Raw genomic sequence first — 26,600 nt, forward strand, 5'->3', positions numbered from 1 at the left:
CTCTGGTATTAAGTATTCTATTTATAAATTGTTTATTCCGTACCACTGTATGTCTATACAGCACAGTTATGTACAACATTTAATTACATTAATTCGTAATAAAAATACTGTAACGTGACATGTAAGTGCGACGAGAAAAAGTCGACAGACGCAAACGTAAAGTTAAGAGAATCGATCCTTACAGTGCCTCTCGTCGGTCCCATCGCCGCAATCGTCGATTCCGTTGCACTTCATTCCCTTCGTAATGCATCTATTGTTTCTGCGTGAAAGCCAATTCCATTGTTGCGTGACACAGACAGAAATATAATATTATAACGTCAGGCATTTATATACTCCGTTTAATGAGCCGAGCCAATAAGGATAGCGATCGTATTCAAAACCTTTAGATACTAGAGAAAAAGATATCGACGCATTGTATGTTATGTAATTAACCATCTGCTGTAACACAAAATTTTTGAAATCGAGCTTCGTCCGGCCTTTCGGTCCAGTCATTGCGCATGTCATACCCGAGAAATCAAAGGGGGCTCTAACAATTATTCACGTAAATCCTAGAATTCTGGATGGTAAACATTTGGAATCCGTTGCATTCATCGCGTGCTTAGCACACAGATGTTCTCTTTACCTCTACTGACTCTACACATTGAACGGAATACAGATACATTATCATCAACTTACTGGCACGTAAATTCGTGCTTATTGCACCGTCCTTGGCACCCGTGAGGTTCGTCAGATCCATCGAGGCAGTCTGGCAGGCTATCGCAGAAGCGAGCTCTCAATATGCACTGGCCGTTGCTGCACGTGAACTCGTTTTCCGATGGACACGCTGGCATCAAAAGAAACGTTGTTGCGGACGTATTACGCGACCGTGGTGCTAATCAAGCAAGCGTCGTATGCGATTTTCCATTCTTTTAGAAGCGCATCAAGGTATAGCGATTAAACGCGGCGACATTGCAATTTATGTCGTTCGAAAGCTCTGCCATAGTGAAAAGCAGGCTGTGTATGTGGTATGTACCATGAGAAAGGGATCGTAGTGCTTATGCGTGTGCGTGAAAGAGCATGCGGTGCATTTAGCGGTAATTGTGTATCGCATGCGGAAATCGAATGCGTATCAAATAAACGAGTATGTACTCACACCCACCGAGATTAAGACCTACGAAGAAGAACAGAAAAAAAGAAATTGAAAAAGACCTTAACCCAAAAAGAAAAAGGAAACGATAGTAACAGAAAAAGGGAGGAATAGGGAAATCATGTTAGCCGAAAGTGCGCGAATAATTCAACCAACAACGAACTATCTTTGTAAGAAAATCTCAAAGGGAATTATCCTAGGATTATCCATGACGAGTCACATGGAAAAGAATATGTACATATGTTGGTAATTATTTCAACGAGTCGATAATTCGCGAACCAGCGGTGTACGCTTCTTGTGACCGCAACGAGTAGTTGCGCATATCTTACCTAAGGTGCAATTAATCTCGTCGGCCGCGTCCCAGCAATCTATCTTGCCGTCGCATCTCTTTTCCAGTGGAAGGCAGGAAGTCTCGTTACCGCACTGAAAATGCGTCTCCAGATCGCAGTCTGTAACAAGAAACGTAGCAGGCGTTTTATCGTTCGCGATCTTCTCATACGCAACGCGCCGTTTACCTAACGAGAACGCATCGTCTAAATACTTATATTCGATCTGCTCACGTTCCTTCAAAATCATCGAGCGTGCAACGCGCGTCGCTTTTTTACCGCCGTCAGATTATTCCATATCGCGACAAACGGATAAACTGAAGCCTCGCAAACTACGACAAAGCCCCGGGTAAAGCCGATAACAGAAGGAACGTCCTAAGTCGCGGAAAACGGGGCTAATGTTATATGCTATATGCGTGTACGTACTGCAATTGTGCTCGTCAGAATGGTCGTAACAATTCATATGCCCGTCGCAGTGCTTCTCGAGAGGGATGCACAGCGTGTTTAGGCAGGTCCACTCGTCATCCAGACAGTAATGTTCCATCTCGACGCACCTATTAAAATCGAGACGAGGCGAATTTTAAAAAAATACGTATGTAGGTGTATTAGGTATATTAGGTGTATTAGGTGTATTAGTAGGTGATTAAACAGGTGTTAGATCAATTTACCTACCTAAACGCGTCGACATCAAGACGATGACACTTTTGTTTGTTGATGAGACAAAAGCCGGCACATCCGGTTGGATCTTTGGGATCGAGAGGGATTCTGCAAGTCGGTGCTTCCTCGTCGACGAGAGCAACGCAAACCTCCTCTGGTAGACAGTCGTCGCAGTATCTGGTAGAGTTGAGGCTGGACGGGCTCGTAGCTTCCGTTTCCGCTTCCGACGCTAGCGGAGCGCGACTCTCCGGAAATGACGAGCTACTATTTAAAAGAATACTTGCAGCGAGGGTGCTAGTGGCCGAGGGCTGCATCGGTGTCGTCGATGACACGGCCGACGCGTCGTTCTGTTCTTGTTCGCTGTTCGATCGACGTAGAAACGTTCCCGCGGCCAACACGTCGTCGTTCGACGATGAATCGTTCGTCGACGACTTTAGGTACTGTTGGATGATTTGCAGCTTCTCGGGTTCTGCTAAAAATCAGTTTTTGCATTACCACGATTATGGCTGATACGACGATTAAAAGGAGGAAGCAAAGACGAACGAGAGCTTTTTAATGGATTTTCAACGACCACGGTCGAAGAACGAGCGAATCTCACATCGACGCTTGTCGACTAAAAATATCCGTTTAGTCGAGAAATAAACGTTCATCTACTGTTGTCGCGTCTCGGCTCGATCGTTGGTTTATAATAATGGAGCATAATAACGTGCTCGCTAAATGTCTCGCGAGCGCTTATTTCAGTGGTTAAATTCATTTGATCGCTACGATCGTTTTCCTCGGTGAAATAAAATCTCGATGCCGAGTGCTAGTAGCTTGTCTCCGTCGGTTCACTGTGAACGCGATCGTTCGTGCGTTTCAACGTTTCATGTTTCCTTGAGCCGGCTACGGGCGATTGCGATATTTTCACCTTACTTTCTGCTGCGTCGTATGTCTGTCTTTGTTGTTCTTAATTAGGAAAACGAAGAAAGATATATGGCACAGCATCAAAGAGACGCTCGTCTGTATCCGGCCTTTTAACATGACGGATATCATGTAAGTATCGCGTACCACTCACCAAACGCGATGTACAGAGCAACAGCACCTATTCCTAAAAGTAGCAGCAACACGATCAGCAGAAGAACGAGGGGCCTGGTACACCCGGAAGCCTCGAGAGGATGCGCCAGATGCAGAGTCCAGCCGTGTCTGTGCTTTCGAAGTCTGGCCGGATGCGGGGGTGGTTCTCCTCTGACACTTCGTCGCAGGTTAATGCGATTTTGGGAAGACGGGGTTTGCGTTCGCACTGGGAGGGAGTAGGCCCTCTGAAAAAGTAAGATCGAATCGTTCGATATTTATCGATCGTGTATATCGACTACGAAATCTTCCAGATAAAGTTGCTCGCGATTTACCTCAAATTCAGCCATCGGTACTGCATTCTCTTCGAACCGGTCACGCGGTTCTCCTCGCTAGATATATATTTGATAATAGCTTATCTGTTTTCCAATAGTATTTGAGCTTCTCAAGAGCAAATGAAGGCGTGACAGAAAATCTAGATACCGATTATAGTGAATTTTTTCGCAACAAGATCAACAGTCACTCGCGCGCGTTAACTCGAACCAATTTTTCTCGGACGGATATCATTTTCTACCTTGCCAACCTTCGACGCGTTAAATATAACCGTGACGCTACCAAACCACATCTGCAATATTATGTATTATATCTTTTTTTTTTATAGAGGCAAAACCGAAGAGTCGCGAATTACGTCGACTGTTTAAGAATAGGGAGCGTAAGCGGATGTCGTGCCTTCCGAGGCAGTGGTCCGCGTCCAACTGATTACCGTCCTCGATACCGGTCTACGTTAAACGCGACCCTTATTCCGCTTTCTTTCCAAGCACCGGTAAAATCACCGCGATCGATGCTCGATCCTTCGATCGTATATCGTGTTGATTCGAAGCGCAACGTCCGACGAGGGAGAAGGTGTCGTGTCGCGTCGATTTCCTTTGCCCGTTCGCTTACGGAAGACTCACCACTTGTACACCACGCAGCGACACGCTGCCTGCCGGCCAACGATCATCGCGTCTGGCTATAGATAGACGTTTTCCACTTCCGTTCCGTTTTGTTCGTTTAGGGCGGACAAGCGCCAGACGCTCCGAAAGCAAAATGAACTCTCGTCTCGTCGAGGAAGCGATCATCGACAGGTCAAATTTCCCAGTTATTTATACGACGCGATCCGCGTCTGCCAATCCTTTCGATAGCTACATATACATCGAGCAGTAGCTAATCGCTGCGTGTTTTTTTCAATTTAACGTTGCAATCGTGCACGTCACACCGAGATTACGACTTTTTTCCTTCGAAACACGGGGCAAGGACGCGAAAAGAAATGACGAATGCGAATCATGAGATTGCAAACTATATATAGATATATCGTAAAACAACGAGGGATACTTCCTTCATGAATGGCGTGGCTTCTCTGTTTAGAATACAAATGAAATAGTCAAAAGACTTCATCGATCGTGCGATCAAAGCCGAGCTTCGTTCGACCATGGTGAATCGCGCGATTTTTCATTCTGTTTCGGTTTCAAATTACGCACATGAATGACTCACGGTTCCGATACGATGTGAAGGGAATAACGAACGAAAGATTCAAAATGCGCTCCGCATTTTAGCCGTGAACAATCATCGACGCTTGTCGACAGATAGAAATTCGTTGTGCGCAAAGTCTTCTCTCCCCTTTTTCTTCCCTTTCGACCCGTTATTTCCCGTACCTCAACCTGCGTATCTTTCAGTACATGGGTACCCGTGCATTGTTTCATATATGTTGTTTAAATACAGGCGTATCTAAATGCACGTATATTAATGTATCCGTATTTTGACCCTTGGGATTTTTCCCCACATTATTTCAGTAAATATATTGAAATACTCTAAACCTTTTATTAATTTCGCAATCTTTCAGATTTCTTAAATATCTATGTACTAAAAATCGCATTAATTAAAATACAGATATGTTAATACACGCCTATTTAAATACACATGAGATAGTGCACGGGTATCCATGTACTAAACATGTACGGATGGAGGTAGGGTTTACGTACAATAGGTATACAAGTAACAGGTGTATTTACATAATCACGATCTCTGTGTTTTTAACGTTAATGAACTAACGAATTAATCTTGCAGTTGAAAAACAGCATCAACACAATAAGGATCGTCGAGAAGGAGAATCGTTTTCACTCATTCGTTACGCAAAATTAATAAATACATATTTATACTGGATTATGAAACTTATGTCTGCTTGGGGTACTACTTCTTTCACTCCTAGGTATATAAATCTCTACCAAATAATACAGCGATATATGAGTGGCTAAACAAAGTAGTCATCTGAGATTCGCAAAAACTGTTTTACATAATGTATAAAGAAGCATAGAAAAATTTTTCTCAAAGGGAAAATTTATTCTTTTCTTGCACTATTATTACAATTATTTACTAGACATTTTTTGAAAAAGAATTCTGAAAGGTATTTTTGTGAAAAGGACTTCCTCTGAAAATTACTTTCCCTGAAATTTTTGAAAAAGACCTATTGAGTTTCTCAAATGTTATTACCGGGACAGCGCGAACGCAGTCCCGACTATCAAAAATTATACGCCCGAGATACCCACATTAGGGGTATTCGCAAGGGTCAGCCTAACCGTAGTGCAATGGAAAAGCCTCGCCCTGGAGGAACCGCCTTCTTGATCACGGTAACCTCTGCGCCAGGTAAGTATGATTTCCTTTGCTTCAAATCCCGATTTATCCCAACTAACGATCGAGATCGCAAGCGAGAAACTGCTACTTCTGGTCGCCATCTAGTGGCCAGTCGAATTTTAAGCCGTGCATCGAGGCAATGGTTCTCAACCTAATTCCGTACTGCTGGCAATGGTGCTCAACTTATCCGCGCGCGTAAACGAAATCGATATCTCGCATTAATCGAAATAAGTTTAAAATTCCCATAATCTGGAGGCGCGAATATGTAGATTTCCGAAGATTAATATCGAAGGCGTTGACAAGTGAATGGTTTGTAGACCAAAGTGGTTATATATAACTCCACCTTTTTTAAATATTTTAAATTTTACTACCAAAATATTTGATTAATGTTTATCTTATGTGCAGTGCCTACAAAAAGTATTTTCCTAATTTTCCACTGGAACGTCATTTTATCAGGTACTCGTCGTATTAAATTTTTGTAGTAGTAGTCGTAAAGTTAATAAATGATACGAAATTTGATACATTTGGATCTAATTAAGTGGCACATAAATGTTATAATTGATACAATATTGTGCAAATATTTATTGTAGCTACTGTAATTTTCTCCACTTCTTGTTCTGCGGAGTTAATTAATTTGACAAATGAACGACTCAAATGGTTTCGAACGACACTCACCTGAAACGAACCGTGTTCCTTGGCGTCAGTGAAAAGCATCGACGCCCCCTTGGCGTACCAACGATCCTGCGAATATATGGAGTTCACTCTCATACCCGGCCGGTTCTTTCCCGAGCCGATCAAAGCGTTGTCCTCGTTGATCTCCGCCAAATCGACGAGATTCGCGCATCCGCTTCGCTCGTTTCTGATCAGCTTCACCGTGCTCGCTGGGGATCCGCCGACTTTCTCAGAAATCGTGAATACCGAGGGTGAATTGGTAGCCGGCATCGCGAACTCGTCCGGCTTCCTGTTCGGGCAGCACACAGGTAGCATGGTGAAATTGCGTGGATCGAGGATAGTTTGCGAATCGTTCGAACCCGATATTTGCAGACGCTGTTGTTGCTCGTTGTTCCTGTTTTTTCTCAGAATCGTTCCGCTCTCTTTGTCAGCGACTTGGTGGTGTTGGTCATTGCTAGACGCGGCAGCTTTGCTTCGACAATGTTTGCAATCCTTCTTCCTGCGCTTTTTACTGGGTCTGCATTCGGATTGAAGCGTGATAGACTGCGCTCGAGACGAGAAAGCGTCGTCGGTGAAGGCGACGATATCGGCATTCCACGTCGCAACTTCCGTATCCTCTCGACGACCGTCGATTCTCTTTCCATTCGTCCCACGAATGGAGCAGCTACCGAGGGAAGAATCCAACCCGGTGCCACGTCGAAACGGTAACGTTAAATTACGACGGAAAGTTCCAGCGATCTCTTCTCTATCCAATGATCTCGTTGTAGGGCTTTTGCAGACGTATTCGATCGCGTTCAAAGGTCGCCGAATTGCTTGATCTTGGCCGATCATAACTCCGGAATGCTTCGAGGGATTCTCTACACCGGGCAGAATGTCCTCGTACACATGGCCATCCGCGTTCGACACCGGGTCATCGGGCGATAGCTCGTTTCCAGACGTATCGAACGAGAACGTATGCGAATCGTGGCGAAACTCTCGCGAAGATATCGGCGTTTCTTCGCTTCTTGGCTGCTGGTGCTCCTCCTCGAAACCTTGGTTCTCCATCTACATAGGAAAAAAAGACGAATACTGTTAACCTGCGCCTTCATTGAAGCAACAACGAAGAACTTTTTGTTGCCTATTGTTGCTGCATGTTCGAAATATGTAGTGCCCAACAAATATCAACTTGTGGAAACATTTTGTGCTCACTGAAGCAACGCAATCGAAGGAATATTTGGGTTTTGTGCCGATTTTCAGGGACGTTCATTTCTGTCGTAATCTGTTGCTGCGTGCTTTTTTATTTTTCTTTCTTCTTTGCCGCTCCGGACGGAAACAGGTAATAAGCAACAACTTTTTTTACTGGCAACAGAGATGTGAAAGAACATGGAACGCGTAATGTTGCACAACGACCAGCAACATTTTCAAGAAACATTCAGGTAACGGAAAGTTCCTCGTTGTTGCTTCAGTGAGGATATAGCTTTAGACGATATCAGCGAGTCGATATACGATGGACTTTCGATTTGCAAGTTCGATCACGCGCGTCGTCCTATCATGAATATTATTAACTGATTTACTCGTTTGGTTTCGACGAATAGGTTGATCGATTCGTGACAATTCGTACTATCTACGAAAGGACGCCGTGTCCAGAGTTAATGAAATGTTTCGTGGGTCGTGTTGACCCTGCGTTCGCCAATTATCGTGTCCTCGATGAGCACCGCGTCGCGCGCTGCTCCATTTTTTCCACCGGATAGCTCGCTTGGGGAAACCAGCTGACCACTTGTCCATCGAATTTTTCGTTCATCGAATGAGGATAAAGAAACCTCCTCACGATCGTTGAATTGCGTCGGTATCGCGACCAATTGTCATTAAAGCATATTATTTTATTGTAATTTTAGAACACAGAATTCTATTTTACAAGGGCAACGAATAAACGCGATATAGGAATATATGTAAACAGGCGATTTTTACTAATACCGATGAAAAGTATCTAGTGTAAAATTACTAATACTCATACGCAAGTTGCAATTCTAAACTTTCTTTTCGCTATCGCCGTATATATTTCGTCGCGACCCTTCGTCGTCCCTTCGTTGCTTCGCACCGCTTTCCAGTTTCGAACACTGTTTTCTCCGTCTTCAAAATAATCCATGATTCATTTCCTCGACATCGTGTATCGATGGGTAGATTTTTTTTTCGGACAAATTACGAAACGCAGACGTTCGATCACGGGGGAAACTGTAGGCAGTACGTTTGGAGCGACAATTAACGATCAGCAATCTTCGAAGTTAAGTAAATAGCGCGAGGGGCCGTAAATTGAACGGCGAAAGCGTCACGCGGAGAAAGAGAGTTGCGACGAACGAGGGAGCGGAATTAAGCGTCTCGTTGGGGAGCATCCCGACGATTGTCGCAATTATCGCGACTTGACTCTCCGATTGATCCCGTCAAGCTCCTGACGTCATCGACCTCGTGGATCTTCGGTGGATCTTCTACGATCGTTCCATCCGCGAACGCATACCGTATCGTTCTCATCTCGACCCGACTCCACTCGACTCGATGATGCCTTTCATTGCCCTGCTTTTACCGGACCAATTTCGACGCATTCTTCTCCACGCGGCAACTTCCCATGAAACACAACCTATAAAGAATCTGGCGATGGTATCGCGAGTGAAAGGAAATGTTCGAATCGGTGTGACGAATGTAGCGGGAGGCAATAAAATCAGGAAGCGGCAAACCGAGACTCCCAAGGAAGATCGACCGATCGACAATTCGGTTGTAGTTACGACGCCTCTGCGAATCGACACAGTTAATCTCCGGTTTTCTTATTAGGGACGGAATCAAACGCCGGAATCCACGGCTAATTCCGTGTATCTATCGACTCAGATCGTGAGTCAACGGTGTGTCCATGGTGACGCATTGCTCGTGCCTAACAGGATCGCGTACAGCCGGTTACGCGTTAACAAAAGGAAAACGCGTTTTCCTTCGAGTCATCGAATGCCGCGAAAAGAATCTCCGATGTTCAGCGAACGCGAGGATGACTCGAGTTCCTATCACGCGGAACCGCGTTCACAAACGCGAGAAAAAAATTCTACGACAAGAAGGACGAACCGTTACCTTTTTTCTTTCGCGCGTTCTTCGAAATGACCTTTGACGAGTTACTTTTTATTAAATTTCCTACATCCGACGTACGATTCTCGCTCCATAAGGAGAGGAAATTCTTCTACCTGCAGATAATTTTCAGGACTTGCTGCCAAATATGATGGTTCGATACACCTTAGGGCGTATACCATAATCATTTATTCTTAGCTCGTGCTTAAATTTCTATATATACCGTGTCTTTTCCTCTCCTTCTTTTTTTTGGATATATATACGTATACCTTTCCCATACGTTATATATTTTTGTACTAAACAATTTATCCCGTAAGTAAATGAACGAATGAGTAAATAATACACGATGATGCCATTTAAGATCCACGTATCGATTTCTGTTTAAACGATACGACTAAGGTCAACGAAGGGGTGGAATGTTTAACCGTTTTTGCCCGATGAAGAGGAACAAAAGAAGAGAAAGGGAGGAAGGAGCAAAGGCGTCAATCGGTCAGTCGAGCCGACCGGTAGCTAATTAGTTCTCATCTACGCTTCTAAGGCTGCCCTCTCTTCTTACGTTGCACCGTTCTGTTCATCGTGCGCTCAATTAGAGGTTAACCAATTAACGAACGTACGGATCTGCAAAGGGTTGAGGCACAGCTGGCGCCAAACCCCTTTGCGCTTCGGTTCCTTCCGGCGATCAACGATACCGATTCTACCGAATACGCGAGGCATTTTCCGCTCTCTTTACACACGGAAAGAAAAGGAAAAGAAAACTCGAAATAAAGGAGTCGTCTTCGCGTTAGTAAGTGGAGGTCTCGGAAACCAGTAAAAGATGCTGGTTCCTCGATGAATTCGTTCCACTTCAGCGTGTGCCGTAATTGGTTCGGTCGATGATTAATCGAGACCCGATTTCGACAGTTAGGTTCGCGCGTAGACAATCGGGAATGAAAGCGCACGAGACTGCACGTGTGTCGTTCTGCAGGGTAGCCACAATTAGTCACGTTGCGAAGACGCGTGCGATCATTTGCTCGTAAATACGGCGTCGAGGGTCCTTTCCACGTCGTCGAAGCAGTGCAGCTATCTGCAACCTTTTTCATCTCGTAACACACATAATCTAATTACTAAAATTCTACGAGGCACTAAAAAATGTATTATACATATTTGGTTCGCGACAGGACATTCACACCGAATGACTATCGTTGTTTTTATTTGACAATCTAAAGGAGAAGGGATCAGTGCCCCTAAGTACATAATCGGGTATCGCATGTTTTAAAAATTCTGGAGGCACGATGCGCCGCTTGAAAATCACGGACGTAAAGTAATACGGGAATTTCGCAAAAGATCGCATTGGAAAAGTTGCGTGTATTATGGTCTTGGAACGAAAAGAACGATCGTTGGACGATCCAGACAGAGCGTACCGCGTCGGAAGAAATAATGGAATCGGGCAGCAGCTCGGAAATTGTTCGACCGAGAAGACCGGTTGTTTGGCCGCACGTGCGGTGCCATATGTCGATGCACGAGCTGTGCACCGTGGGCGAACGTTACGCACCGATCAACGTCGCAGGTTACGTTGTCGATTGCGACCGATGATCGAGGATATTCCGAACGAATGCATCGCGCTGAATCGGCCGCTATACCAGCGAGCTGTTTCGCGATCGAAAGCGCCAACGGCTATCGATGTAATCGTGACCTGTTTTGCGCTATTAGCATTTCCACGCAATCCAAACTTGAATTCTTCAAGGAAAGGATCGCTATGACGAACCGCGACCTGCCGCGTATTTTCCCGCATTCGTTTCGAATTCTTTCTACGAGGAGCGGATGTTAAGGATATTTTACACGTAACCGACGAATAGCCGCTAACGGATAGAAAGTGGAACGGACAGCGTGCCTTTCGCGAACGAAGATAAAGAAACCTGGTAGGGCAGAATGTTAAACGCTCCGTGTCGTACCAAGGGTAACTGCGAACGAAGTCGTCACGGTGAGGAACACGAAAAAAGAGAAAGAAAGAGGAAAATCAAAGAGGACGAACGATGTTGGAACCGATCATCCGAGGATCGCGTTCGAAAGAATGGAAGAAGGCACTGCCAACCAATGGGATACACTCCTTGGAATCATCGCGGCAGATTCTTTGGCAACGACACTCGGCGTTACTCGGTGACACTCGTCCCGATTCCTCGTTGTTGTTCCATTCTCGTGTAACGCGATAACGAGGAAGCATCAATGCTGCATTATGCGAGAACGAGGCAGACATCGTACAGCCACGATTCGTTCAGATTTTTCAAGAAGGAATTACGACATAGATAAGCCCGTTTCTGCGGCACCAGATCACGACTATTAATTATACGTTTCGTTGCTCGCTTATTATCCCGCCTGTCTTCGTATTTGCTTCACCAATTCGTAGACGTCGATTGGACGAACCACCGTTAGATATCAAAGCTCCTCCGCGAAATACGAAGCATCCCTCCGCGGAGGCAACCGCTATGTTTTTCCGTTCGCCATGCAACCATCGTAACCACCGTAGCGAGAAAGGAGAAGCTAGAAGGGAGAAAAACGAAAGAACAAACGCCTCTTTGGTGAATCATCGTAGCTGAACTGCGTGGGAAACGGTGAAACACGTGAAAATACGCAACGACTAACGAACACAGAAAAACCAGCGACCCGATATGTTAATGCGTTCGATAACAACGCATTCGACGCATCGATTACGTGGACAGTTGCGATATCCTATCCACGGAAACTGGAACGTTCTTAATGAACCGAAATTCTTTCGCGCGCATTTCATTCAGTTCGCGTCTGCGCGTTTCCCCATCCTATCACATGTCGCCCCATTCTCTCCGAGGAAATTTCAAAATTATTCGTGACGTGGCTTCGTAATTGCAAGATTTGTGGTTCGCAACGATGCGGTTCGAACGGTTTGCGTTTAAATCGCAATCAAGTTATTAATGGTTGGAACGTGGTTGAAACTGATTTACACGGTGGTCCGCAGCCTTCGTCTAAATCTAAATTATCGGTTTGACAGCCAGGCATCGCGAAACCAGACGCGCCGTTAATTAAATCATTGCGTCATGAAACCGTACATGATTTTGTACGGGAAGCGAGTACTATGATTCCAACTTCGTATAGTCTGTATCACACCCCTTCTCACGACCATCTCGCAACCCTTCTCGATAGGGGATGTAGCTCAGTGGTAGAGCGTTCGCTTTGCATGTGAAAGGCCCGGGTTCGATCCCCGGCATCTCCAACTTTTTTCTCGCTTCTGTTATATTTATTGGTTTTATACGGTGGTATTATGCTTGCCCTCGATTCGACCATATCGTACTGGAAGCCACAGGCTATATCGTTCGCCGCTAAATTAATTGCTTTTCAACTAGGAAATGAATGGTCGGCAATGTGCCGTGGTACAAAGGAATTATATAATACGTTACGTTTCGAAGGAAAATTAAGAGCAAGCCTGTTCGAAGGAGAGGAAGTCGATACCAGTTTATTATTATTAACGATTATTTTTATCTCGTTGAGTCGGCAGCCATGTCAAAGCTATTTTATTCTCTCGTCGAATTAAGATTCCGTTTAAAACCAACGAGCATGCGAACAGTTGGAGGCTCGGCTTATTACACCCCTAATAAGTGCTGTACAACGCGTCGATTATCCGGTAAGTATAGGGTCGAAAGCTAGAGGATATTGGCGGTGAGAGTTGGCCGATGACTGCACGTCACTGGCATGCACACAGTCGTAATTTATCCAGTCGGCTATAATAGCCAACTCTGGATCTCTGTATATACCAACACAGCCATGAGTATCGTATCTTTTCTTCCTCGACTCCCTTTGCCACGAGCAACGCGAATAAATCATCAAATTCATAGCTGACCCTACCCCCATTTCCGACCATCCCGAAGAAATCTTCGCGGAACGTAGAAACGCGGTACCCGAGTCTCGATTCGTTCGAAACCTTGCCGAACCTTGCACCGTCCCTTAGAAAACTCGTTTGAGTCGACAGCGACCGACTACATTGCCAATTCCACGTTTACCATCGGTTATCGAACAAATGAAATTGAGTTCGACTATGAAACGGTGCGATTCGAAGGCGTAACGAGCAAATTGAAATTATCGTTGCGTTAATAACGATTACGACAACTACGAGGACGAGGTCGAGACGGAAGAAGGATAGGTTTCGTGACGGAATCGCCTGATATCTTCGTTCTTGCACGAAGACTAGAGAATGAGCCAAGATTATCACGCCAATTAGCAAGCGCTTCCAGACCTGAGTTTCTAACGACGCTACGATTTCAACCTTTCGATCCGCCTTTATCCGTAAACTATAAACTAGGTGCATTTCCACGGCAAATAGCGCAAGAAGAACGTTTCTGAAAAATAACGATTGCGAACTGATGCAACTAAATTTCGATAGACTCCAGATTCTTCCATGTTCGAAGCGTTTCACGAGGTTACCCGATTCGCCGTGACACCAGCAGGAAGCTGTTTTGATCGCAGCCAAAGATATAAATACACCGAGTACGAGCGACTAAAGCTGAATTGGCCGCACAGAGACAGCACTGCTTCCCGACCTTACCTCATACTCGGTGATCGCAAGATAATTCGTTCGGCGGTACTTCTTTGCGAACCACATGATCTCTTATCACGCGATGCACGATGACTACAAGGTGCGTAATCTATTTCGGCGACGCTAATCGTGAAGATGCGAATAGACTGATTTAGCGCCGGAGACGCTTCTCTTGTTTAAAGCCACGCATGGGATTTGCGTATGCATTGCTCGGACAAAGGAATTCGCCGAGAGAATAGAAAGTGAGATCCACGAGTTTTCCTCGGTTGTCGAGGAGCATGCGTCAACATTAGAGTTGACGAGAAGGATTCTTAGGGTAATGGCCAATGGGTTCGAGAATGTCGGGCGTGCATAGTAGCAGGGTAAAAGAAAAGAAGAAAAAAAGAAGAGGAGAGAAGGGAAAGAAGAAAAGAGAGACGACCAGCTGACAATGGGACGAAAGAAAACGTTCCGCTCGGCCGCGCTTCGCTAACCGAGGCGAGGGTTACGCGTTCGCTTTTATTTACACCTGGCGCGTACGCGTACGCGGCTCGGCACCCACGCAATGCTGACTCGTACACCGACTATGCCTGCACCCGTTCCGTTCGCCCAATTTTTCTTCATTTAAACCTATCGAATCCTAACCGTGTTATCCTAACCGACAAGCCACTCCTCCTTCAGCGATGCCGCTGGTCCGTCGCATCGGCAAACGCAAAGCGAAACAACGAGACTCGCGTGGTCTTTCGATTCAATATCGCTAGATATTCGATGTGGCTAGATGAACTTTCAACCGAGTTAGGCGGGTATATCGCAAGCAGTTACAACTGACGCGGTATAAATAGGTTGGCGTCGGTGAGCCAAATCCAGGAAAAGTTCGTGGTGGTTCGGCTGACTCCCAGCGGAAACGGGATACACGGCGTTGTTTTCGCTTTTATCTTTCATATCGTTTTTCTATTCGCGATACTTTCCTAATCCTATCGAGGCCCTATGTCCAGTCGACATTAGGCTTCATATGTAATAGTGGAACATGGTGTAACATATAATGTGTATACAGTCGGAGACAAAAATTAGTAGGACAGGTGTTCATAGTGGAAGTACGTATCAACGAAGTTTAATCCAAACTAGTACTAGTATTATTACATAAATTCTTATACTGCACAGATTATTTAGTAAGTAACTGTAATTATTATTTATATTTTTATATAAACAAGGCGTGTGTAACGAAACTTCGTTGATACCTATTTTCACTACCTGTTCACTTACATTTTTATCCCAGACTGTATATCCAGCCATATACGTACAAATGTTATTGTATAAGTTTGCTGCTAAAATATTGAAGTAGCGAAATACTGTACTATACCGACTTGACGATGGTGACTGACAAAATCAGCGCGGACTAACTGCAACGAAAGTTCGTAAATATCGTGGACCGCGAGAACTTAACGCTTCGGGAAATCTTTCGAAACGTAATTTTTCGATGTTCCAAATACTCTGCGACTTTTTAATTCCAGTTGACTCGTGTGAATTTCCAAAGGCGAATTAACGTGGAATGTTAACGAGGCGTTCAGGCTACGAGTGCACGGTGCTCGTCCGATGTACTCGAAACGCTCGAGTGTACGCCGTTCCCAACAATGAACGAACTTCTTTGTTCGAGAAGACGATCACCAACTACTGCGCGATCGCTGTCAAGTCCTCGACTACGACAAAAGCTAACTGTAATCCCTTATCGTACTGTAACGATCGATTCGACGTTACATCGCGGTTAGCTTTGTGCAGAATGAAGCGTGACGCAATTTACGCTTAGATCGAATTTTTGCGTTTACGACTCGACTAGCGAAACGGTCGACCAGTCAATTCAACGAACGGAGATCGTGAGACCGAGATACCGTCCTATATCTGTGTTCCATGTTACGATTTAACTAAACGATCGACCACTCGTTTTTGTCAACAAGAAAATATACCATTTTTTTGAAGGTTAGGTCTTGTCCTTTGCAACCGATTTCTGGGTTGTTAGAGGTAGTAAAATCGGACCCGAATCGTTTTCGAGGGATATGAAATAAGGAAACAAAGAAACGCGGGAAACTCGATCATACGTGTGTTTAAAGCACTCGGGACGAACTAAATCCTCCTGCTGCTAGTGATACTATACGCGAATGCGCATACAATATGCATAAGCCGTGCTAGTTTGCGAACAGCCGCATGCACAAACGGAGAAAATAATCGTTCGCCGGGAAAACATATCGAATAAAGTATAAACATTTCTGAATGATTCAGCGATGTTTGGAAACGAGGAAATATAAATCTATCTATCGTCAAGGTAGCATAAGCAACTTTCCTCTGTTTAACAATTCTTTCCAATAGCAGGAACTGTACAGTCGTGTTATTTCCCGGAAGTACGACGAGATTAATGTACTGAGTAAAATATGAATTGGCAACGCACACTTTGTCGAATGAATGAAACGAGAGAATGAACGAATACAATTATTGAACGTTTCGACGTTTCGTATTTACTTTGCATCGTTGAAACATGTGACATAAACATTTTCGGTAAGTAAAAACGCTTTTTAACGAATGCCACTGTCATGGAATTCAATCTATCGCTATATAAAACTGTTTGTATTCACCTTTGGTTTGTTACGGTAATCTCATATTCCCCGAAAGTGATCTCTCAGTGGAGAGGATAAAGACAAGGCAGCATATTCTAAATACTTTGACGAAGTTTCGAATCCACTGGGCTAATCGATCGGTAACTCGTCGATCATCGTTACTGTTCACATCCATAAAACGTCACATGTTGATCCCACGCGCGTTCTCCACTCCGACAACGTGTAGCCGTACTCAGCGCGCACTTACCACGCATCGACGCTTACGCACCAAATGCCGCGCGCACTGTGAATGACGCGCGATGCGATATGCTAGCCTGCTAGTCCTATGGTTGTCAGGTATACAAGCCATAGTAACCAATCATCACTCAGCCATTCGTTTCGATAACCAATCAGGTTTGCAGAATTTTTTACACGTAACAACTTAACAAATCGAAGAATAATTTATCGATACACATGTATTTGTATTTTAAAAATTTTCCGTGTCAAATTATCAAATGACTTTTCTATCGATTAACCGAAGACTTTAACTAATATTTTTTCGACAACAATCACTTTAGCCATCTTTTTCTTGCTAAGTTGCGAAACTTAGATTCAAATTTGTATATAAACGTGTTCAAACGTCGAAAATTTTAATTAAATTCCAAATTATCAAAATGTTTAAAGATTATCGAGATAACGAGTTACCGATTGGAGGTATGTAATCGTGCACCGACGGATTCGTGTGTAGTGAATCGATAATGTCGCATGTGACATGAAAATGATAAGGGGGTGGCAACCCTTTCGCGGGATGCAGGAATCAAAAATAATAGTTACTTCTAAAATTTTTATAAATAAAGTCATTGACGAAAAGGTAACTTTTGTTTAAACGGAAGACAGATGATTCTAAAGAAATTTATCAAAAAATTAAATATAAATTTTTAAGTGTTCTGATTACAAATAACCATTATAAATGATTAAAATAATTAAAATTTTTTTTGATTACCGATAACCATAGTCCATAGCAGAAACGCATTTTTACACAGCTTGCACTTTGAAATAAATTTACATGATTTTCTTCTATTAATTATTATCGTGCTATTTATGAATCATTGTGACTTATTGCTACTACAATGTTTATAAATTAAAAACGTAGAGAATATTAAGCTTTTTCCAACAAAAAATACACGCTCGGGAAAATATTGAGCAGCAAAAATCATAAAACTCAAGACTCGGAAATTTAAATTAGAACAGGAAAAAAGACAGGTTGTTCTGTAGCTATTAGTAGATATATCATAAAGGAAATCGAACTACATATGTAAGGTGGCGCGGTGGCATGCATTTCGTGTTAGAAGTATGGTGCAAGCTGTAGGCCGTGTGTTCGTTGTGCCCGTGATGACAGCACTCCTGACACTATTCGTCGATCAAGTAAGAACGACGATGAAGAACCGTTTTAATGATGCAGCTCTCGTAAACCGCTGCAGCATGCTATAGCTCTGTAGAATGTTAGCGCATATCTTGTGTACCAGTGTCTCCTTGTTCTATTCTGCTTGACCTGAGGTCGATCAATACATCGGTTTTACGCACGGCTCGTCCGTGCCTAGGGCCTATACAATGAACTCTTGTTCGTTGTGTTTCTCATTCATGCGTAAGTCTTTCCTACATTCGCTTTTTTTATGACAACTTAAAATGTTATATTTTTCTCCATCGAACCGACACAGTGTACGACTAATTGTTGCATCGTGTACTTCCTCGCGGCGGATATAATTCTTTGTAGTCGGATGATCTCTGACGGGTACGAGAGTATTGATGGAATTTTGGTATAGCAAGTATCGTGACACTTTTCATTAACAATTCGGAATTTTTTCGAAATATTTAGTTCTCTTCATTTATTAACTGATTCCTCATTTATAGAGAACATTACACAAAATATTTAGAAACATTCGCATGTGTAACATTTAGATGTAATAGATGTCTTTCAAATCTAAATTCAATTTAACCTTTTTTTTTTATTAAATAACAATTATCCTTTTTTCATTCATATTTAGGTGTCTTCTAGGCTGTGCAATGGGGGGCACGTGTAAGTCTTTGTATTTTCTATATTCTAACTTACTTTACATAATCTGTAAAATAAACATGTCATAATTAGTTTGTAATTTTTAGCTGCTCTCCTCCAAAATACTGCTGTTCCGGTGAATGTTGTTACATTGTATTTCATCTGTACTCTGTATCAGATATGTTTAATTTATTGATTTGGACATATTGGTATTTATGGTCAGTGTCTTGTTCCTTGCTTTTATTAATCTTTCCCAAAAAATCATACCTGTTCCAAACATTGTGCTATTAGGGCAGTGGTGCTTGCTACATTGGCTATAGTAGCAGGAACATGTGGATATTGGTTATGGAAGCGCCACCATTCATCTCATCATCGTGCCTGGTCTCCAGAAATAATAGAAGATTTTACTTCTTCTGACAGAGGATCTTCAGTATCATGGTATTCACCACCACGTTACAACCGCTCTGGTTCCTTTGTTCAAGCATTACCACCTCCATATAATGAGGTATATTTGTAACATTTATGATATATTTGTTTTGTTCTTGATTCCATATTAATGTACCCAATTTTTAGGTTACAGCCAAACCAAATCTGTACCCACTAGTTTTTGGATATGATGAAGGATCTGGTAAAGGAACCTCAGGATTTGTAATGCGTTATTTCAGATCACTCTCACATGCAAGCACGCTAGATTCGTTAGGTTCAAGTTTTATCTGTAATATGGTGAATGAAGCAAATACAATAATTCCACCACCATATTCGTGTAATAATAGCGTTGATGAGTTGTCCGTAGTAGAATGTGCAAGAATGGATAATATTGATGTTGGATCGGTTGTATCATTGGCTAATCATAGGACTACCTCTGACATATCGAGTCTAGCTGCTCAATCTCCGTGTTCACCACCACGGGCTACTAGTCCAACGATAGAGGTATTTATTACATCTGAGTCACACACACACACACACACACATGTGTAATTTTCAAAATAATTATATTTGAAATATTCCTTTCAACACTTAATGTTATCTTTCAGTTACGTGAATTGTTAGACAAGATTCAACAGCTACCCCAACTACCTGGTGGGCATAGCACTGTTTTGTCTTGTTACCAGAATCGGCCACAAGTTTTATGTACGTCAAATGCAAATGGCTCTACGCAACGGCCTCTAAGTCCAGGGGACATTGGAACATGTAAAACTAGACGAACGCGAGGAAAAATGTATATGCCATTGGGACCTTCAAGTTCGAAGAACAAGACTAAACGATGGATGTCGCGATCAGCGCCAACGACGCCATCAGGCACAATACCAATGTCTTTTTTGCCTGGACAAAGTAGACGACCTTCCGAAACAGATAATAATAATCGGCAAGTAGTTCCTTTGCTTTCGGAACAAGATGAAACGGAGAGCAATAACGTGGATCAGTTGAACGACATTCCATTATTATCCGAACAAGAAGAAGACCGACAGTAAACATGACGTATGGTTTAAACGTGTTTCGGGTTTACGTATTAAGAAAGGAATCTATTCCAGATAATGTCACCCTACATAATCTCTATATTTTTAACATGGCTGGTATACTCTTTATTGCAACTTTGTACGAAAAGTTACTGTATGTAAAACTTCGGTAATTGATTTCGTCCAAAAAAAGATATTGCCTGTGCTCCTAGAAAAGAGAAACGTTTACTGCTGTAACATAATTTTTCGTTTTACAAACAGCAGGTGCCATAGTATCTTTCCCTTTTTCTAGCGAGTCTTTTAAACTGAAGCGGTACGCGATAGAACGATAAATGATAATGTACTCTTTAAGCTCTGTGAAATAGCATATAATTAACTTACAGAACAGTTACAGAAACACGAAGAACATATTACATGAAACGTTACAATGATAGATCTTATTTAGAAGTATTTAAGCCTTACTCGTTGAAATCTTGGTCGAAGTATGTATTTTATACATCGAATTTAATTTCTGCCTAAAAATGGTAATGTGTAAATGTAAGATATAAGTTAAGAAGTTATTTATTGCATCGATAAGTTTTAATCGTATACAGTACACAGTAATACAGTGTCCATCCAAAAGCAGCCAGCCAGAAAGATGTTAAGGAGTTAAAATACGAGTTAAAATAGTACGAGTTGAAGTGTGAATGAAACACGGAAGAGTCAAATTTTCACGAGTCGATGTACAATATCAATTCTATTGAACGATAAAAAAAGCTTATGAAAGGAAAGTTATCGCAAGCACAACGATAGCAGAGTATTGATAATTTTAACTGAAATGATAAATATGAAACGAAAGACGTAGAATAATACGCATGTAACGAGGTGAGTGAGATCGATATAAGCGTCGAACAGTTAGGAAGAAACGATAAATCTGCCGTGTCACGAGAATCCCATTCATAATCATAGAATTTAATAAACATTTGTTACAATCATAAACTTTATTCTTAAAGACGTAAATGAGAAATCAGTCACTTTAACTGATGAGTACTACATACTCATTCACTCACACACCCTGTATCAACATGTATTTTTTTATAAATCGGATATGAAATAAATCCAAGCTTTTACGAAATTGTTGCAACTGTTACCGTTCCCATTGTTACCATTTGAACAACAATTAACGTTACAATAATAAAGATGTTTGAAATATCTTTATACTTTATTAACAATATTTTCCTCAATTTCGTTACGTTATCCTCTAAAAGAAGTATCTAGATCTTTCACTTTACTTTTGGAATGATAACAATCAATACTTTAAGCGATTAACCATAGAACGATTGTAAAGCGCGGGAAAAAATCGAGAATCGATATTTGAAAAACCCAAACAAGGGATCTAACCTCTAATTTAAACGTTAGTTTAAAATGCGTCGTACTCGCATGCTAGTACGGTAGTGTAATATTGCCGATTTATAAGAAAGCCAAACAATGTCTGTAAGTATAAAAAATATCGTTCTTGATATTAAAATTTCGTTTATAAAAAATCCAAATTGTTGGTATTTTACAGACGGCGAAACAGGTAAAGATTCGTTATTTTAATAACATAACCTGCAAGCCGTTCAACTTTATTTATGTTCTTTATAGCAACAAAATACTCACGGAGAACCGAAAGAAAGAAAAAAGAAAGAAAGTATTCTTGATCTTTCAAAATACTTAGAGAAAAATATTAGAGTGAAGTTCGCTGGCGGAAGAGAAGCTGCAGGGATTTTGAAAGGCTATGACCCTCTCCTCAATTTGGTACTGGATAATACAACAGAATACCTGAGAGGTGATTTACATTAATTGTATTTCCTCGTTATATGACTATAGATACTTATTGATGTGTTTGTTCCTTTAGATCCTGATGATCCATACAAATTAAATCAGGATACTCGTATGTTAGGTTTAGTTGTATGTAGGGGTACATCCGTTGTACTTATTTGTCCAGTAGATGGAATGGAATCTATCCAAAATCCTTTTATACAACAAGAAGGTTAAAAACTATTGTCTTTTCTTTGATTATCATCTTTGACAAGAAATTTCTTAAATAATCTGATTTCAATTAATTTTTTATAATGTAATCAAATATAACTTATTTTACATTGTAAACTATGTCAAGACATATAGCAAATAAACATGATTTTCCTACAAAAGTATAAATGTGTACTCTTTTAAATAAATAATTTGGTAATTTGTCTTTAGTAATAACGTTGCTTTGTACACAACATTAGTATTATTCCATTCCAAATTCATTTCTCAACCAAGGATACTCTTTAGGACAGTCAAAACATGTATGTAAATAGCGATACGATTTAAGAACTCTACTCGGTAATTTGCAACTATTCGGTAAATTGCAAGCGATTTCGAACGGCTGGAATTTTCGCCAGTTACATTGCCACGGTTTAAACGTTTCAATTGCATTTAAAGATGTTGGCTTACGCATCCATTCGATTACCTGATAAGTCGTAATGAAGTAGACGTCGTTCAATCGCAGTACGTCGTCGATAAATTTCTAAAATTGATCGATATGAATAGTAGCTGTGAAATATATTGTCAGAACTATAGTATTTACTTACACTAAATGCGTAAAAGTATGACGGATTTTGGAACCAAGATGCATGAAAATGTAGACCCAGAGGCGCACGGTTGCTAAGGTAATGTTTTTTAAAATTCAGCATCAATATTTTGTATACATCTTCACCTGACAAGTCCGAAGGACACGAATCCATTCTTGCGCAAGTGTATTGCTATTAAAGGCAATTATTTTCTTTATTTTTCTTGCCATTCGTAATATTCTGTACGTTGCGATATACACGCAGTACGACATTATCGAAATAGTATCGTAAATAAAAAAATCGTTCAATATTTGATTATAAAAGCTTACACCTGCCAAAAGTTGATTTATCGGTAGTTCCCAAACACCTGGATACGCACGAGTTGGGCAAAGTTGCTCGAGACCTACGCAATTGTGCGGAGGTCTGTAGTCCAATGTGTAAGGCCACACAGGTACATTGGAAAACGGTGCTAACATGGACGAGTCGTAGACAAATCCAAACTCTGACATCATTAAAAACTGTCGATTCCAACCAACTCGTAAAAATGGTGTTCTCAAACCTATTGCGTCAATTATCGCAGGTCATCTTTAAAACATCTTTAAAAAGACATAATCAAACTTAATCTTCTTGAAGGAATTATTACTTGCCTTTAATATCTTCTAAACGAACTGCAGCATATTTATTAATAATATTCGCCACTCCGACCATTTCGTCGAACCAGTCCTCGATGGTGGCATTTCTCGACCACCAATCTTCCGGTCCTCGATGCCTACATAATTGAAACCATTAATGCATGTGTTACTTCAGATCATCCGTTCAATTCTAAAAAGAATTTTTACGTGACGGAGTGCGCGGCGATTTCGTGTCCAACGTTCCATAAATATTGCACGTCTCTATAATTAGTATACTGGTGACTGACGTAGAAAGTTCCTCGAATAGGACATCCATTGGGATTTTTTCTATCGTTTGAAAATATTTCTAGAAACAAAAGCAGAAAGTAGATAAGCGATCAACTTTCTCCGGATGAGAGTACATATTCGGTAAAAGAATATTGCGCCTACTAGAGAAAATCTCAAAATTCTCCGCGTTTACGGCATCATCAAATGTAATTGTTATCATTTGCGGTACCATCGATGTCGTCAAATTTCCAGGAATTTGCGTTCCGTCTTTGGAGCACCAACAATTCGGCAACTGACATCGCTCCGGATTACAAGGTAGCGCGCCATTTGGATCATCTTGAATATCTATGAAATATTATACTTTGTTCATCGGTTGCATTAGAAACTATGCCAGATATCGAATTGTTAAACGTTTCTTACCGCACCAGCCTTCGTCGGAACCATCTGGACAATCAACGCTTCCGTCACAGAAGTACGTAGCTGGGAAGCAGGTACCATCACCGCAAGCTAAATGTTTCTTTCCGCAATCACCGTCCTCGAGGAGCGGTCTCGGTGGTTGCGACTCTGTAAAACGCTTAAAGAATTTCCAATCACCATCCGATGTGAATCGATAACGCATCCCTTCTATCGTTCAACTACATCTGCGTTCCTTTCTAATCTTACAAAATTTCAAATCATGTGTACCTGACATTACATCGCAGTTGTCGACGTTCGCCTTGAAATCACATACTTGTCTGGAAACATCGAACAGCAACCCCTGAGAGCATCTGAATTCAAACACTTCGTTATCTGCGAATCAATGAAAAAATCCATTGAAATTGCGCGTCGATCTCGCTAACGGTGAAATGTAATACAGTAGTATACAGAATTACCTAAGCAAAGATAATACTTGGCACATTCGGCAGGCGACCAAACATTATGCGCCGGTGCATTGGGATTTCGATAAAACTTGTTATCGTCGATACACGGTGTGTCTTGTGATTTCTCTTTTCCTAGTGACGTGTTCGCTAAAATATACGGAAATTCAATCGAACTGCGACTTTCTGCCAAAACTATCTTCGTTCTGTCTCTTCGGTGAGCTAAATATGCTGAATGGATATAGAACGCGACGCGCACTGCGTATTGTTCCAAATTTGCAACGAAACAACTGGTCTAACTAGCCAACTCTATGTTATAAAACTTTCACGACTCCCTTCGAATCATCGAAACAATCATTCTGGAAGAGAAATCTTGTTATTTGCCCCGATATATTTTCACCGAGTCGCAAAAACGGAAGTGAAACTTCCGGTATACGTCGCGGTTTGACCGCGGAAGCTTATCCGTTTCGAAGGTATTCGATGCTGCATTTGAGAGATAGGAATCTTACGAACACTGGTAGCAATCAAAGATTTTCCCAAGTTGAAATTGTCTCGTTGAATCACGATGGATCAACGTCTAGCGTATAAATCATACAGAAAGCGGGCAATGATCGCGGTCGATCTTGAAATAACAAATGAATCGCGAGACTCACCGGAAAAGAAGAGCGCGAGCAGGAACAGAGAACGCAGCTTCGATTTCATGTCGATCGCTCAGACCGAAACGTTCCGTTTCTCGTTCTTCGTACGAGAGCTCGCACTTTCCAACTGACACCTCCTTCCAGAACCGTGCCTTATATGATGAGTATTCGCTTTGCCCGTTCATCTTCCGCCTCGCTTATTTTCACTAAGTGTAGATCAGGAAATGTAGAACAACGGCTGTGTATGGACTGTACAACTCGCAAATTCATTGCGATTCGATTATCAGACAATTTATATGTAACATACTGTGTCTAGTTTTATTTCCAACATAATGCACGCAGTCGTAAAAGCGAGACCATGGACGCAACGGTCGAAAATTAGAGAAAGCACGAGGAACGATTTTCAACATTTCACGTCTAAACACAGAGAGAAACAGATTTTCTTTGGCGAGCCAAACGAACGATGATGCAATGCTACAATAAATTTATTGTTTTACAATAGACATGTATACATCTCTGTTTAGCTGATCTGTTTTGACGAGCATTGGGATTTCAGAAGGTCGGAGCGTGAAAACACACGTGCTAGGCAACTTTGTCGACGTGGTCAATCTGTTCCAGATGACGATTCTGCTTGCGTACAATTCGGAGATATATTTAAAAGATCTCCCTCTCGCTCCTAATCGCTACTTTGTACTGTAATAGCTGTTCCGTTAGCCTTGAATATCGTAACTTCGCTTAGTTTGTATAAATCAATGTCATGATCAATGTGCATCAACTCGTTAACTTTATCGTTTTAGAAATGGACCATTTATCTCTGTATTTCGTTTCTCTTCCCAAAAAATAAAAGGCTTCTCACATTACCATAGAACTGTCTGCGTGTAAACTGGAGCATAAATAACACGAATGACGTTTGTCAGACCTGATGTTGACAGGAAGTCCTAATTAACTGTCATCAAAGAACGATATAACTTATGATTTAGCAGAGATGGCAACTTTTCTGATATTTGTGTAATTGTTGCATCGTGTAAGGTAATAATTACCTTCGGTAGAAAAAGATCAAATCATTATTACCTTATAAACTTATACGATGCAATCATTTCTTCTAGATAGATTGCATTTTGATCATTTATGTAATATGTACATAGATTTTGAATTAATTACGATATTTTCTTATGCCACAGCTTTCACTGGTTAGCTTCAACGATGTAAAAACAGACGAAAGCTAAAGAAATATCGTATAATATTGTCAATCGATGAAATTGTCTCGACTAAACAAAGAAAAAGAAGGGAGATAAGTACGAACAAGAGACGGCGACCGATGAAAGCTGGCGAAAGCGATTTACTTTCAGGCAAGTTCGGTGACTGTGTCATGGTGACACCGGCACCGGCACCACCTGAGCCCCTTCTCTGTGCCGTATTACCATGTCGTCCTTCTCTAAG

The 26,600-nt window shown here is 41.8% G+C and overlaps 4 protein-coding genes and 2 non-coding genes across 13 annotated transcripts; 3 read left to right on the plus strand and 3 right to left on the minus strand.

Annotated features, from left to right (window-relative positions):
* Positions 1 to 8: 8 nt before the first annotated feature.
* On the minus strand, positions 9 to 17,002 carry LOC100649069 (low-density lipoprotein receptor-related protein 2). Of its 2 annotated transcripts, none has more exons than XM_048410295.1 (9): positions 16,723 to 17,002; positions 6,502 to 7,542; positions 3,164 to 3,407; positions 2,125 to 2,581; positions 1,879 to 2,006; positions 1,456 to 1,575; positions 1,139 to 1,150; positions 676 to 871; positions 9 to 259 (listed from the first exon to the last, which is right to left on the minus strand). In XM_048410295.1, exons 2-9 carry the CDS (start codon positions 7,540 to 7,542, stop codon positions 163 to 165), a joined length of 2,295 nt encoding a protein of 764 aa, XP_048266252.1. In that variant the 5' UTR covers positions 16,723 to 17,002; the 3' UTR covers positions 9 to 162. The 2 variants fall into 2 exon arrangements, with proteins under 2 accessions (XP_048266252.1, XP_048266254.1); XM_048410297.1 differs by lacking the exons at positions 6,502 to 7,542; positions 16,723 to 17,002 and adding exons at positions 3,495 to 3,551; positions 4,113 to 4,910.
* On the minus strand, positions 5,685 to 5,846 carry LOC125386052. The gene has a single exon (XR_007225882.1). It is a non-coding gene; the product is annotated as a U1 spliceosomal RNA (small nuclear RNA).
* Positions 12,732 to 12,802, plus strand: TRNAA-UGC. Its single transcript has one exon. It is a non-coding gene; the product is annotated as a tRNA-Ala (tRNA).
* A 966-nt stretch (positions 17,003 to 17,968) lies between the features above and the next one.
* On the plus strand, positions 17,969 to 21,307 carry LOC100650973. Of its 6 annotated transcripts, none has more exons than XM_048410310.1 (7): positions 18,115 to 18,328; positions 18,402 to 18,505; positions 18,729 to 18,760; positions 18,844 to 18,954; positions 19,028 to 19,241; positions 19,310 to 19,666; positions 19,771 to 21,307. In XM_048410310.1, the coding sequence occupies exons 4-7, from the start codon at positions 18,917 to 18,919 to the stop codon at positions 20,206 to 20,208; spliced, it is 1,047 nt and encodes a 348-aa protein (XP_048266267.1). In that variant the 5' UTR covers positions 18,115 to 18,328; positions 18,402 to 18,505; positions 18,729 to 18,760; positions 18,844 to 18,916; the 3' UTR covers positions 20,209 to 21,307. The 6 variants fall into 6 exon arrangements, with proteins under 6 accessions (XP_003399364.1, XP_048266267.1, XP_020721267.1 ...); XM_020865608.2 differs by having other exon boundaries at positions 18,402 to 18,475; XM_003399316.4 differs by lacking the exons at positions 18,115 to 18,328; positions 18,402 to 18,505 and adding an exon at positions 17,969 to 18,108.
* LOC100649306 (chitin deacetylase 1) lies at positions 20,546 to 26,502 on the minus strand. Its single transcript, XM_012314340.3, has 10 exons — positions 25,176 to 26,502; positions 24,538 to 24,672; positions 24,350 to 24,454; positions 24,086 to 24,229; positions 23,828 to 24,010; positions 23,606 to 23,744; positions 23,414 to 23,535; positions 23,096 to 23,325; positions 22,788 to 22,958; positions 20,546 to 22,723 (listed from the first exon to the last, which is right to left on the minus strand). Exons 1-10 carry the CDS (start codon positions 25,222 to 25,224, stop codon positions 22,445 to 22,447), a joined length of 1,557 nt encoding a protein of 518 aa, XP_012169730.1. The 5' UTR covers positions 25,225 to 26,502; the 3' UTR covers positions 20,546 to 22,444.
* LOC100651413 (U6 snRNA-associated Sm-like protein LSm7) lies at positions 21,529 to 22,364 on the plus strand. Of its 2 annotated transcripts, XM_003399319.4 has the most exons (4): positions 21,529 to 21,666; positions 21,740 to 21,751; positions 21,817 to 22,000; positions 22,070 to 22,364. In XM_003399319.4, exons 1-4 carry the CDS (start codon positions 21,661 to 21,663, stop codon positions 22,207 to 22,209), a joined length of 342 nt encoding a protein of 113 aa, XP_003399367.1. In that variant the 5' UTR covers positions 21,529 to 21,660; the 3' UTR covers positions 22,210 to 22,364. The 2 variants fall into 2 exon arrangements, with proteins under 2 accessions (XP_003399367.1, XP_012169731.1); XM_012314341.3 differs by lacking the exon at positions 21,740 to 21,751.
* Positions 26,503 to 26,600: the final 98 nt, after the last annotated feature.

The sequence above is a fragment of the Bombus terrestris genome, chromosome 11, assembly GCF_910591885.1.
Source record: "Bombus terrestris chromosome 11, iyBomTerr1.2, whole genome shotgun sequence".
In the NCBI taxonomy this organism is placed as follows: Eukaryota; Metazoa; Arthropoda; class Insecta; order Hymenoptera; family Apidae; genus Bombus; species Bombus terrestris.